Source organism: Grus americana, chromosome 4 (genome assembly GCF_028858705.1).
Source record: "Grus americana isolate bGruAme1 chromosome 4, bGruAme1.mat, whole genome shotgun sequence".
Taxonomy (NCBI): domain Eukaryota; kingdom Metazoa; phylum Chordata; class Aves; order Gruiformes; family Gruidae; genus Grus; species Grus americana.
In genome coordinates, this window is record NC_072855.1 from 56,194,421 (window position 1) to 56,209,215 (window position 14,795).

At 35.0% G+C, this 14,795-nt stretch overlaps 1 protein-coding gene across 10 annotated transcripts in view; it reads left to right on the forward strand.

The window, feature by feature from the left end:
- GSTCD (glutathione S-transferase C-terminal domain containing) overlaps positions 1–14,795 on the forward strand; it is a 74,178-nt gene that overhangs the window by 17,863 nt on the left and 41,520 nt on the right. For all 10 annotated transcript variants that reach the window (XR_008576806.1, XR_008576807.1, XM_054823440.1 and 7 more), the window contains one exon: positions 502–595. Coding sequence is in view for 8 of the 10 variants with exons in the window: in XM_054823440.1 (XP_054679415.1) it covers positions 502–595 (94 nt within the window). In the remaining 2 variants the exon portion in view is untranslated. The remainder of the gene's footprint in view (positions 1–501; positions 596–14,795) is intronic.

Here is a 14,795-nt window from a genome sequence, read left to right on the forward strand (position 1 = left end):
AATTGAGCAAAGATAGGACTGCTGGAAGCCCTATCAATAATTCTGAATAATCAAAGTAACTTTCTGTTTGAACTGCAATATTGTATTCCTGTTTTAAAGATATTTATATAAAAGGATGACAAAACCCATAGCTTTTATGTTTGACTTCATTGTTCTATCATTTCTGTTGTTTTTTTTGCTATTTGATTAGAGCTTTGAACATCTGGGAATTCTAATGAGTTTTGTTAAAGAAAACTCTTCATCATGTTCCATAACTCTCAGTATTTTTTACATAGAGGCTGATAGCATTTCCTGAAGAAAATTAACAGGGCTTTCTTGTGAAGGTGAGAGAAATACATAATTTGAATCCCATATAATGTAGAGTCAGTTGCCTATTTAGTTTCAGTTAGGCTGAAAGTGTTGCACAGTTTGATCTGATGCCATTAGATTCAGTGGGAATTTTGCTACCAACTTCAGCGGGTAAAGGATCAGAGTCTTAATATTTTCCCCCCTTTCACGTAGGAAAATGGTATTGAAGCAAAGTTTTCTCCTCATCCGTGCCCTAGCTGGACCCTAGACTGGACCAATCTACCATCAGCAGTCAATCCTGGAGAAGGTAAGAGTTTTTATGTATGTGTGCATGTATTTAACAAGTGCCGCCTTCTGGTGAAGCTACTTAACTGTTTCATAGGAGAATATGTCACTTTTCAATTTACTTCAGAGCTCTGTAAAACAGGTAAACAGTTTGAAATCTGTTTTAAAATTCAGTCTGTTTGGGACACATCGTGAAATTAATTCCCTCAGGTCATCAACAGCTGATGACCAAACAGGGAATAAAAGCTTGACTTTGATTCCTGAACCATATATTTTCCCCCACTGTTTCTTCCACCCAAGATCACAGTGATACTGATGCCATTTTCTGATTTAGGGAAACTCCAAATGGTTGTGCTTTTAGTCCAGGAGCAAGAGAGTCACGTAGGACAAAAAGAAATTTCCTGATATGAGAATTGATTTTACTTGTCAGTTGGATACATCTGCATGCTTACCTCTGCTGTTCTAAGTGGTACTGTTCTCTGTTTCCTGATTCTTTTGCTGGTATAGCCTAATCATTGTTATATGAATTGAATTCTCAATATTTTACTACTAAATCCTACCTGGCATGCTAAGACAAGTCATTGAATTTGACAGGGTTTTAAACTGGATTTGAGTAATGCAGTTCAAGTTTTCAAACAGATTACCCCTATAACTGGTAAATAAATTTCTTCTTACTGATGCTCATAGCAGTCAAGACAAAGGAGATAATGTGTCAGTTAAAACTCACTTTGTTTTTTATCTACAGTAAATTTAACTTGCTGGCAAATCTTAATTTAATAGCATACATGATATACTTTCTTTGCTGTATCTCAGCTTAGCTCAGAATTTGTGTTATATGTATGTGGAAGTTCTAGGATTGAATTATTCAGTCTGTAAGTCTAATTAGACCACCTTGCTGTCACAGCTATTTACTACAGAAAAGAATTGCTGATGATTGCAGTTCTAATGTATTATTTAGATTATACATTTAATTTAGGTTTTTTGATAGGGGTTATTTGCTGTGGCAAAACTAAAGATTATGACATCATGATTTGCCTTTCATTTGCTTAGTCATATTTTCTGAAGCAGAACGAGGTAGAATAGAATAGAACAGACTATTTCAGTTGGAAGGGACCTACAGAGATCATCTGGTCCAACTGCCTGACTTCAGGGCTGACCAAAAGTTAAAGCATGTTGTTAAGGATATTGTCCAAGTGCCTCTTTAACACTGACAGGCTTGGGGCATCGTCCACCTCTCTAGGAAGCCTGTTCCAGTGTCTGACCACCCTCTCAGTAAAGAAACGCTTCTTCATGTCTAAACCTCCTCTGGCGCAGCTTTGAACTATTCCCACGTGAAAACCTCTGTTCTAGTCCTGATGCAATTTTAAAAAGGTATTTGGTTGACCAAAATAGAGTCATGTTTACATGACATTTAAATGTTTTAAATTTCTGCCATTATGTCAATTACTTTTAAAATATTTGGCTTCTAAAGTTGTGTGTATCAGCCTTGATACATGTGTTAATTTGTAAGCCTTTGTGAGCATCTGGATGGTATTTGAAACATTGCAAAATATCCCAAAATACAGTATCTTAGTGCCCTCTGTAACTGTTGATATTCTGTGATATTGTGGTTGTTGAGTTGTTGTTACAAACCTTCACTTTTGGAAGGAATTTAACACAAAATATTCCATTTATTTTAAAATGTATTGTAAATGCTGGTTTCTGTTCTAATTTACTGTATAAAAACTTGACCAGTACTCTAACTGTATTTTGTCTAAGCTTCTTTTCCAAATCTATGTTTAGTTCAGAAGTATGTTGATATTGTTTATGAAATACAGAAGCCAAAACCCCTCAGCACTTGTTGTTTCTTCCAAATCATATAGTGTATAAAGATTTACCCCCAAGCACCCAAACTGTCTATCTGGCTAAATGGATCTCTTCATATTGAAAAATTAATTTGTGCAAAATCTCAAAAGAAAATGTAGTATTTCCAGGTTATATCAGAGGCAGATACTGGAAACTTGTATGCCATTAAAATATTTAATGAAATACTTATTTGCAACAAATACTTCAGTTGGCAGTAGACACAACTTGGAGGTCCTAACCAAGCTCAGTGCTTGATTGTATTGAGCTTTCCATAGAAGTAAAGGTAGATACAGTTGTAAATACGTACGGACACTAAAAGAAGAGGGTGGCAGGTCAGAATATAAAAGTGTAGGTGGTCACAATGTGAGACTAAAGGCAAATGAGATACTTGCATGAGCATTATAGGGAAATAATCACATGGCATATGTCAGCATAGAAAATGTTTTCATTTCTTCCCTGACAAGGTGGTGGCTGAAATTTTGTGAAGAGGGGCTTGTTGAAATAAGAATACTAAATGGAAATAGTGTGCTACTGCTGATTAAATGTGAGGTTTGGGAAAGAGGAGGTTATATTTAATTAGATTTGTACCAACAAAGCAATGGGGCATCTTTTCTCTTCAGTTCCTATTAGGCAGCAGTAGAAAGAATTTTTTATCCTTTTCGGAACTTCAGTCAACCCTGGGGTCTTTGCTTCTGTTTCTGGTCCTCTCTGTGTGAAACTGTCCCTTGTCTTCAGGTTAATTTCCTATTAGCTGCAAAGGCTTTGTGGATATCAAGATCAGTTTGACTGGTAGTGATTAGAGGTGCTTCCTTTGGGCTCACCCAAAGCACATTAAAGGCAAGGGGAAAGTGTGTGTATGTGGGAGCGGGGAGTGATAACCCTTGGTGCTGCTTTATTATGATGATGATATATGGGGATGTAAGTCTTTTGTACTGTCATTTTTTCATAAAGCATTGTGCTCACTCTGAAACAGAAAAAGGGAGAAAGGTTAAGTATTTTAACATGATTTTTTTTTTCTTTAAAAGAGCGTTTTATTTATTTGTTTTTTACCCAAGAATGAGAAATAACTGACCTACAGTGTCACAAACCCTTACTACTTCTCTTATAAGTTGAAATACTTGTTAAGTAGGAAGTACTTAGAAGAAGAAAAGTGTTTTATTTGTGGTGTCTCATTCTGAAATTACCAGCTAGACTGACAGAGTGTACATGTGGTAGTATTTACTTAGAAAGGTAGTGGTTAGCTGTGAACAAATTTATACCGTTCTTTCCGAAGTGTGAAACTGCTTACAGAATGAACATAGCAAGTAGTAAACTACATTCTGTAGGCTTGTGAGTGATGCCCTCTTGCTCATAAAAATAGTTTTTCTTAAATAAATTGTAGTAGGTCGGAAAAGAGCTCCTCTAGCTGAAGTGCGACTTACTGTTGGGCGAATGTGGATAGACCACTACAATAAAAAACTAGGAGTGTATGCACAGTAGGAGATAGAGGGTTCAATTACAGAATCTGTGAAGAGTTTGAGGTGGAGGAAGTCAGTTTAAAAAAAATATAGGCAAATAAAGTTAGATCAAGATAAATGAATGCATTTCACAAGTGCAGCCTGGTCTTACCAATTAATGGAAGACAGGTAGCCCTTTAACTTTGTAGGTAGTTCTGTTCATAGGGCCAGTTTTTCCTAAAGAAGTGCATTTTAATGGATTGTGTGTAAACACAACTCCCAAGCACGTCAAGTATTTTATATACTTTGTTATTCCTAGTAAGTAATTGATTGATTCCTAGTATTGAATTGATTTGGACAAGTGTTTGACTTGGAGGGGCAATTTTCCGTGTATGTATTTAAAAAAGCCAATATGGAAAGAGAAAAGGTCTTTCACATCTTCTGTGTCCAGCGCACAGGTGTAAGAAAGGGTGCTAATCCATTGCAAGGCAATGCATACCTGCCTGGCTGAAGTGCAGAAAGACTCTGATCAAGTTTGATTGATTTATGCTTGCTTTGTGATTAGTAGCAAGTTGATGGCCAAATTAAATGACTATATAAAACTGTCACAGAAAGGTTAGCCAGAATAAAATGATACCCTGATTGATACTTGCTCCTTGTCTGCATTCAAGTCTTCAGACTTTTGAGAAAGTTACTAGCTTTTTAGAATGATTACCTTTTTAAAATAAAACGAAATTTGGAAAGCCCAACGCCTACTATTCAGGGATAAGGCTGTCCCTTAAATGGTTGTTGAAGAGAGATTTGTTACCTTGATTTATCAGCCACAGAATAATTCATAATATACTGTAAATGTTTTTTCGGGGGGAAAAAAAGAGAAGCAGAATTCAGGAAATACAGGTATATAATATTTAAAAGGTTGCCTTTATGTTGCCTTCTTTTCCTAAATAATTTATGTCAGCTGAGAGTTTTGATCTTCAGTGCTTTTTCTTTTTTTGAGGACTGCTTTTATTAATCGCAGTATTTTAATATATGCATGAATATAAATCTTACTAAAGGTGCCATATTCAGTTATTTATGTACATACAGAGTACAGAATGTTCACATTAGAAATAGAGCTTGTCTGGATTACAGAAAGAATAGTGATATGAGGATGAAGCTTTTATTATTGTGCCACCTTTCTTTATGTCTGTTAGTGCTGATAATTTTTTCCCAAAAGGAAATGCTAAATTTTTGGGATTGGGATATTGTTTTATTTGTCAAAAACATAAGTGACACTGTTTGAACATAATTTCTGATGAATGGTCACCTCAAATCATTTGACTATAATAAGAAATTATAAGTAAGTCTAGTATGTGGCTTTGAGAATTGACATTGCAATATGTATTATTTTTAAACAAATTGCTTGCGAATTCAGATTATGGGGAAGATGGAAATTTCCACTGTCTTTGTGTTTCACTGCGGGGGGGGGGGGGGAGCAAGCTCTTGACAGTATATGTCTGCAGGGAAATTGTTTGTCACAATGTCTTATCCTCTTCAAAAACACATCATTGAAACCCCAAGGCAGTGAAACTTGCTTCCCTCCAGAAGTAGGATCTTTGTGTTCCAGAATTGTCGCATGGAACTAATGCTCACATTTTCTTTGTGGCATTAATTATTTGCAAACCAGGTTTTGTTTTTAACCTACTGTCCAACATAACATAGGGTTACTGTAATAGAAATCTTTTTCTGGCAGAAAGAAAAATGAATTACAGATATTTGGCTGACACTTTTTTGCACTGGAATTGTTAAAATATCTTACAAAGGCAAGAGTGTTTTCCTTCATTGGCAAAAATGAATCTGCTAAATAAAAATTCACTGGGATATGGACCTCAAAAATGTTTTTATAGTTGGACAACCATTGATTTTGGAGATCCCATTTATGTATATTATTCCAAAGCAATTTGGTTTGTCTTCTGGGGTCAGCTCTCAAGAACTGAGTTCATTCATCCTAAGTGCTTTGCAAATACTGAGTACTTGTCAGTACTTTGTTACTCTGCACAGTCTCTCTCCATACCTACTCTCCTTCCTTCTCTGTACATAAACACTGATTTTATAGGACTTTTTATAAGAAACTTGCATTAGGTTTTGAGAAGGTATTTCTAAATAAAGTATGCAGAGGAATGCATTTCAATAGTTTTACTTCCTCATCTGCTCAAGTTTTTTTTTCCATTTACAAATTAACAATACAAATACAGTCTGGCTTAGGACCCACAGTTCCTTCATCAAATGACAAATTAGCACAATCAAAACAAGTTTTCCCGTGATGCCTGTTCATCAGGTTTGACCAATGTCACTGTTCAGAGTGATATCTAGTCTTGATTTCCAGTGTGCGTAACTTATGAATTAAGGCATCAGCTAATTTGTCTACAGTTGAGATAAAACCTCTGGTCTTTCTTTGAAGACTAAATATACAAGTAGTTGTGAGGGTATTTTTAAAATTAATTTACCTATTTACTAAGATGTTGTTTTGTAAAATGACTTCTCAGGTCCCCAGACACTCCCTACCCCCCTACCTTGCCCAATAACTCTATTACCTTTTATCTGGACAGGATCTGAAATACTAATCTAGTAACAAATGCCCCTGTATTCTATTTCTTTAGATCAGTAGCAGTCTCTGAACTCATCAATTCATACATTTTAAAGCTAGATAGACACTATCATCTATACCTATCTCCAGCCTGGTTCTGGCTATAAGCTAAATTCATAATTACGTGTATCAAGCAGAAAGATTCATAGAATAATAATAATGTTTAAAAGATACCTGGTTGAAGAAAGACTTGTTGGTTCACAGTGTAATTTTATTTCTCCAGAATGGAGATTAAATTGTAAATTAGATATTCTGAAGTGAAAGAATAAGTCATGAAGGACAGCAGTTTTTCAAAAGAGCTTCTGTTCAACATGCCGGGTAGACCAACAAGAATAAAACAATGTTTACAATTTTAGTTTAGAAACATCTTCAAAACTTAAGTACCTTTAAATAACACAGGCTAGAAAAATAACAATAACACAGAACATGGTGTTATAGTTCTGTGGAATTAACTGATGTTTTGATTAAGTGGTCTTAATGGTATACCATACAACAATGCTGGAGGATCAGTGTTAGCTTCAGCTTACAGAACTGATATTAAGTAAAAGATACTTTAATGTAGTGTGGCCTCTCAACAGGGAAGATACAGAGACTTCTTAACTTGGCAGAAGAAAATTTTGAAATATTGTCAGCCCTCATTTATCATATACAAAAATAGCTTTACTGAAAGGTGGGAGGAGACATCAATGAGCTGTGATGAGATTCTTGATTTGATCCATCAACCGTTGAAAAGCTTGGCTTCCCACTGAGTTCCCTGTATTTTGGACATAATGTTGATTTCTTGAGTTTTGCCCCTATACCGAATGACTGTCAACCATTTTCTAACTTCATGTGATTAAAGATTACTGATGTTTTAATGGTTGTTGCAATTTTTTTTAATTTTTTTTTTTTTTTTTACAACTCTGAAGGAAAACAGCATTAAATTATGTCATTATCTTTTAGCCAATTTAAAAGTTTGTGGTTCTGGGTCCATATTAAAATTGTTTGTAATTGGTAACAGAACTGACTAACATAACTGTGGAATAAATGCTTTATTAGATGCAGAGTTATTTGATTTGAAATTGTTGTCAACATTGGTTCAATATATCCAAGTTGCTTCTAGGATTATTTTGTGAAGAAAGGTCACAGTTATTTTAATTTGTTCTGCTTTTTATATTAGTGTTACCCTTGGAATATTTTAGACTTGAGAGATGCTTCCTGAGATGAGAATACATGATGCTTAAAAATCAAAGCCGTTTTAGGGAGTCTGATATTTTATTAAATTTTTTGCTAATCAAGAGATGCAAATTATGTGTTTTACTTTAAATGTTAAAAGCAACAGTGTTGCTAAAATGAGATCCAGGCAGGCATTTATTCTATAAAACACAAAAAGTTAAAAGAAACACTTTAAAGTTCTCTATTTCCCTTCCAAGCCTGTCAGAACTTTTTGAAAGACTTTGAAGATATATTTTTTAATAGTTTTGTAGCCTATTTCAGTATCTCAGGCATCCTGAAGCAGGAATTCATCCTTCTTCTTCAACTGAGTTTTCCATATCAGACAGCTCTTTGCCTGCCAGCCACATGGGTAACAATCCAAAGGAAACTGAACTGAAGCTGCTTCTCATTAACCTCTCCTTAAAGTTACAGTTTTGCTGCGTTCATTTAAAAGTTTAAACCACATTTATGATTGTATTGTATTTTGTAATTCAAGATTGGGAATACCTGTGATGGCAATAGAGCCAGGTTGCCTCATATTCTTAATAAATACGTGAGAAGTAAATAATTTTCAGTAACAAAGAGAAAGGGAAATGCTCATGGCTTGCATATAGGCAACATTGGTGTTTGAGGTGATAAGTGTAAGAAAATGGAGGGTGATGACTGCAATTTACGTCCTCTTTTATGTGGCTTATCTTAAAAAGGGGATTCTTGCAAAACTTTAGACTTTATATATGACTTATTTGGATCTGTTGACTGTTCTGGGATACAGCATTGCATAGTTGACCCGAGGACAGTTTTGATGGGAGTTTGAATTACTAATTTTTAGCAAAAAAAAACCAACAAAAAAAAGAGTTCTTTATGTGTAGCTGCAAATTATAAATTATGCATGCCACCAAACCAGATAACTTGTCTGTGGCAGTATACACTGTTCTTTCTTACTTCTGTGTTCTCCTTTTTCTTTTGTGATTGTCTTGGTTACCAAACTAAACAAGGGAAGGGAATGCATTATTTTATATTTTTAAGATGTCTATTTGGAGACAGGAGGCAAAGCTATTATATGACTAAGTTAAATTAGTATGCAATAATGATTTTTAGGTACAATGTTTTACTGAAACAAATATTTTTTGGAAACAGAAGATTTGTATGCCTCCTGAAAACAAAGCATCTGCATTATGAGGGATACAAGTTCAGTACATTTATGTTTGCTTGAAGTCTGTTGCATTAAGTGCTGTTTTGATCTAAATAATATGCTTAACAGCCTCTGAAATATTCAAAGTCTCTAAAGAAAAACCAGCAGTTGCTAGTGTACCTTATTGAAAATCATACTAGAAAGATTAATATCAAGTTCTAACAGCTGCATTTTGATTCAGTTAAGACACATTGGTGTTTGGTCTGTTCTGTAAGAAATTACTATGGTGAGGGTGATTGACGGGTTTTCCATACGGCTGATAATCACACTGAAAAGTGTCACCTTTGTTTTAGTGCCTTGCTTCGTGGAATAAGTGTAAACTCTCAGAGAATTACTGAAGCTTTAGCCCTTCATATTGAATAACCCCTGTAACAGGAGTTTAGATTTTTATGAAGTTCAATCCCCAGAGGTATGGTTTTACAATTTACAAGTCCTTGTTAATTGTGAGTTTATTAGGCTTCTGAGAGATTTGTTTTATAGAATACAGTATATAAAGTTCAGTTGAGGCTTTTTTTAGTCCTGCTGTGGTTTGTGTTTGTTTACTGAACATATCTAAAGAATTAAAATTAAATGCTACAATTTGCCAGTTGAAATGCTTTAAGGATTTATGATTTGGGAACTGAAGGTAATTCTTAATGATTTGTTGTTGTAAATTCACAGTAGCCTTAGTTCTGACAGTTAAATTAAAGCATGTTCTTGATTAGTCAGAGTGAACTTTTGCAAAGTATCTGTGCTTGACAGTCACTGACCTAACATGGCTATGTGTAGATAGAATTTGAGTGTGATCTGCCTTAGACAGAAAAAGTAGTTTGTGGGTTTTTTTCCCTTTTGTCTTTAAAATTTCACATACATGGCAGGACATTAAAACCAAAACCATTAACTCACATATGACTAGCAGATTTTTTTTTTTTTTAAACAGGACTATTAAATTAATTTTCTATGTCTTCCTCAGAAATCTTTAATGAATGTTAACTAGCCTGCTAAGTAACTCTGACCTTTGTTTCATTTAAACTATTTGGTCTTTTTTCTCCTCCTAATATCATTGTAGTAGAGTTTGTTTCTTTGCCCCTTTTATACTTCTGTGTTCCCTGTTCATGGCATAGCAGAGCCCCAAAGTTATATTAAGAGATAACTTAAGCCAAAGGTTTAGAGAACAAGTTTCTGCTAAGTACTCCATAGCATGGCAGCATGGGTCATTCTTTATAGAAGATTACTATTGAGGAAAGAAGGATTGATGATCTGTTCTAGCAATTTTGGTTTGGGGCAATGTCCAGCAAAAAGCCAGAACAGATGACTGTGATCCAAAAAGACATTTTCTTCTAAACATGGCTCAAAATCATCAGCAGGGGTATTTTTGGGGAAGCCAGAGTACATAGAAATTTATCTCCTTTAACGGTCAGTAAGGTGTACTTAGGAGCGATGCTGTGGTACAAAGTGACACCTTGTAGAGAAGGCAGTGATGACACATTTCTTGCTCCTTTTTGCCAGTAAACTACATATGAGAAGGCATTTAACTACTTTTTTTTTTTGAGTCCTGTTTATCATGTTGCCATTTCATAATAACTGATTTCATATATGCCATCCAGTGTGAATTACACAGATGCTGACCATTCATGCACTGCTGACCCTCAGAAGCTTCTCATGGCAGCTGGATAACTAGTTGTCAAAAAAATTTGCCCACTTCAGAGCTTCCGCAAAAATATAAACAGATAATTAGATGGAGGAATGCTGGCTTTTTTGTTCACGTTTGATTTATTTTCTCTTGTTTGACTCTGAATGGGTCAAAATAGACTTTACATCTGCCACTGTAAGGAAGAACTAAATGCCTATTTCAGGAATTTTGCTCTTTGCACTAGTAGATGTGAACTTTCCTACAGAGTATATATAGTGTTCAGACTTCCAGCAAATCAATTTTTATACTTTGTCCCGTTTTAAATCTGTATGTACCTGTTTTCCAGCATGCTTTTGTAATGATGTGCCCCTTTTTGGAATATGAATTCCTTTAAAAACCTTTGGATAGCATCTAAAAACTTGTAAAGATGTGTAAAGAAATCCTGTCCTATTTCCATATAAGCAAGTGAAACGATTGCTTTTATTTCATTCAAATATTTCCCTTTTCGAAAGCTCTGTTTTAACTTTCTAAATATTTTAATCAAATGTTGTAGTAATGACTTCTATATGCATTAGCATATTTGTATTTATTACAAAGATTTAGGAGGAGGGGGGAGTTAATGCCTTTCTTTGTCTTCAAATATTCTGAATATGTTATTGGATAAAAAGTTAAATTGTTGATGACATTAGTCTTCATAATTTTTTTTCCAGAAAATACTAATATCTTAGTATTCCAGTTGCTCTGCAATTTAAACTGATCTTTTGTAGCACCAGCATTCTATTTAAGAGCTTTTTAATCTACTTCAGTATTCTGGTATTTCTTGCTGTTAAATGTCTTCACTGCTTATTTGAAGATTGTTCTGTGAGTTTTCTCATTAGACTTAAATCCCAACTACATCGATGACAGGGTGTAACCACTGTACAGCTTGTGTCCTTTAGCTATTTCACGTGTCATCCATTTGCCGTATCTGAGTGTGGGAATTCATATAGCTATGTAGCATAATCAACACAAGGATTTAAAGTTAGGGGTTTTTTCCCTTTCTTTGCAGTATTTTATAGGTCACATTCTTGTTTTCTACATATTGTAACTGAGGGACAGCAGAGTTATAAATTTGTCATCTCAACTGTTAAGTGAGCGTGACTGATCTCTGTATTTCCACTACAAAGCCTAAGCAGTCCTTTCAAGCGGAGGCATCAGGAGACCTTCCTTACCTCTGCAACATCATTTTGGCTTTTTTACTTTTTTCAAAGTGTAATGTTGAGCTGTGCAATCTGTCTTTCAAGACAAAAGTGTGAACTGGTCGAGCATATCAGAGTTTTTCTTAGCTGTTTTCCCAGTGCGTTGGGGTGTGTGTGTGACTTTTGCAGCTTAAAATCTTCACAGGCCACAGGAGGGCAGCAAAACCTGTTTGGATAAGAAACTGTACCTGGATGGATGGAGCTGTGCTCTGTAACTAAGGAGTCACCCAAGAGAAAGATACTTTTTACATGGCAGTTCTCAGCTCAGTAACCTCTAATCCCAAAATTTGGGACCACCTGTTGGAAAAGTGATTTAAAACATTATTTTTTTTTTCTCTTCAAATTACAGTTGATGTTTTAGCAGTTGACACATTCGTTGTGTCGAAGTAGAATCTAAAAGCAATAATTGCAGAATTTGTTGTGCTAGGTGCTGTTTAAACACATAGCAGAGTAATGCCTTCTGCCTTGAATGTTTTCAAGTCTAAGAAAAGAGGTAGCAGCTGAGCAGGGAGTGATTGAGGAAGAAAGTTAATCAGTTCAACTTCTGCTGGAGTTTTATATCCTTTGGGATAAACGAGAATGCTAGGAAGATATTTGTAAGAGAATGAGGAGCTCAGTGGAAGTTCCTGGGAACTTTTCCTGGCACATATGTAACATCATGAGAAGAATTGTGCAAGTGATGTAAAATTATTTTTTAAATCGATCAATAAATGCTGCCATAGTTCAAGGGTCAACATTTTGGTAATTGAAAAAGATGGTTGCAACGAAGGATAGGTTATGGCTGGAATTCAGAGGAGAGGGAAATAAACTGTTTGATATGATAGAAGAAAAAAACAGGTAAATGAAAGGATATAAGGAGGTGAATTTAAAGCAACTAACCAGTAATTTGTTTTTGTAGCAGCACTCTGAGCACATGAGAATATGTCACCCTCTTCATTAGGAGGGGAGGACCGTAGTCAGTTAATTGACCATCTCATAACTTCTCTTCCTGATATAATCTTGCTTCCAAAAAAGGAAGTGTAGGCACTGAGAAATTACACAGAAGTTAAGATCAGAAGATGAACTAAACATGAGGAGGAAGGTATAGTTTCTGTGCTTGGGCACAGAAAAGACTGCAGCCCAGAGAACGACTGAAACTGAGCTTCAATGTGTGTCTCTCTCTCTCCTCTTCCTTGGTAACAAAATACTGCAAACATATCGAAAGAATGTATATGTGGTTCTCACTCAAGTTTATTGACATTCATTAATATTTTGTTCTGGGGATATGTTCTTTAAAAACATTATTTGTTATTGATTTGGGAGGGAAGGAGGAGAGGATTTGCTGGAAGTGAAATACTTCATAGATGATTTACATGATCTGTTTTGTAATGGTCTTTGGAGAGCCCATTAGATTATTTGTGAAAAATAATTCAACCTGTGTTCTTAGTTCACAGTTTCTTCTTCTTTTACTGGATTACTGGAACTCTATTAATCTCTTTTACTATTTAATATCTTTAAGGAGTTATCTCTAAGGCTACTGGTTGTTTCCAGAGTTTGTGATTGCCCAGATTTTATGTCAGTTCATAAATGATCATAATAAATAAAATGGAAGTTTATTTTGTGGTTATTAAACTAGATAATTTCCTTCAGAAATGTAGGCAAACAAGTTTTGAACAACCTTATTTTGCAATGTCAGAGTTTTGTACGTTGGGGGTGTGGGACTGCCTCACTGTAATGTAAAAAACATCACCGTTGAGGTACTATAAAGTTTTGTGCAGCATTAGTGAATTTCTGTAAGGTCTTTATTGATTTTTTTTTTTAATAAGGAATTTATGAATTGCAACATATTTGTTGTGATTCAATAGGCTTGTGTATATAAATATACGACAGACTTCTGTATATAAAACATACTTTGAAACTAATGTCTCTGCTAGAAGCCTAGGTGTTGCGGTGTATTCTTAAAGGTAAGCGTTGTACAAGTGGCTGCATAAACCTTCTTTTTCCAGTCCCCCAATCTTTGTCTGTTGCAGATTTGAGGCACAGATTTTGTTTCCAATCCGTAAATCATTTGTGACAAAATGAGACAAGGAGGATTTTTTCTGTCTATTGAAGTTACTTATGGCTTCTATCTGCACTTACACTGTTTTTAGATTTCCATGTTAAGAACCATGAATGTATTACTTGATTTGGATACAGTTCCACATTGGAAAAGGTCAGGAGTTTCATTTTAGCTCTTCCTGAAAGTAAGTTCTGAGGCTACAGTTGTGCATTTAAAGTTCTAATCAGCAATTTCAAAGATGAAAGCAGTGCTATGTTTAAGGAAAAAAACACCCAAACATAATAGTGTTTAAACAAATTCAAAGAAAGAAAAAAGTAAAAATACTTTGTTATGAGTGATTCATAATCTGTTCTGAGTAGTCTGATACTTTCAAAGCTCTTAGCTGCAGAAAGGAGAGGCCAGACTACTGTATATTTAGTGTTTTAGTGAAGGTGGTATTAATTATTCTGTACTTGAAATGCATCATCTCCAGATGGTCTGGACTATCTTCTGAAAAGTTAATTTTTGGTGCACGTCTCATGTCGAAGTTCTGGCATCTTACCATAGCAATATCAAAAGGAATTCACATCCTTTAAAAACTTTTAAAGTATTGAAGAGCAAAGGCAAGTAAGAAATTCAGCTGTTTGCAGAGTTATCTTGTAAGTGTAGAAGAATTGGAGAATAATCCCAATATGAAAATCAGTCAAATCTAATCCGAAGCAATAAAATTTGCCCCCTGTTGTTGTGGAACATTAATCTAAAAATCCAGAGATAACAGAGATGTGACTCTCTCATTTTAGTCTGTGTCAGGTTACTTTAGAACTTTCGCAGATCTGTCACGGAATTGTTGGTCTTTGTGTTGATGTTTAAATTGCTTGTGTAAAGATTGTCAGTAGACCAGTTGAGCTAGTATTCATTTAGTTGTTCCATCAGCATGCTCTGCTTAGAATTTTCTAATGTGTCTGATTGGTGAAGTGCTCTTAAATCTGCTTAAATGCTTTTGAATATCCCATTTGCAGATCTTTCCTGTGTTCTTGTGGTTTTAGTGACAAGAAATAAGAA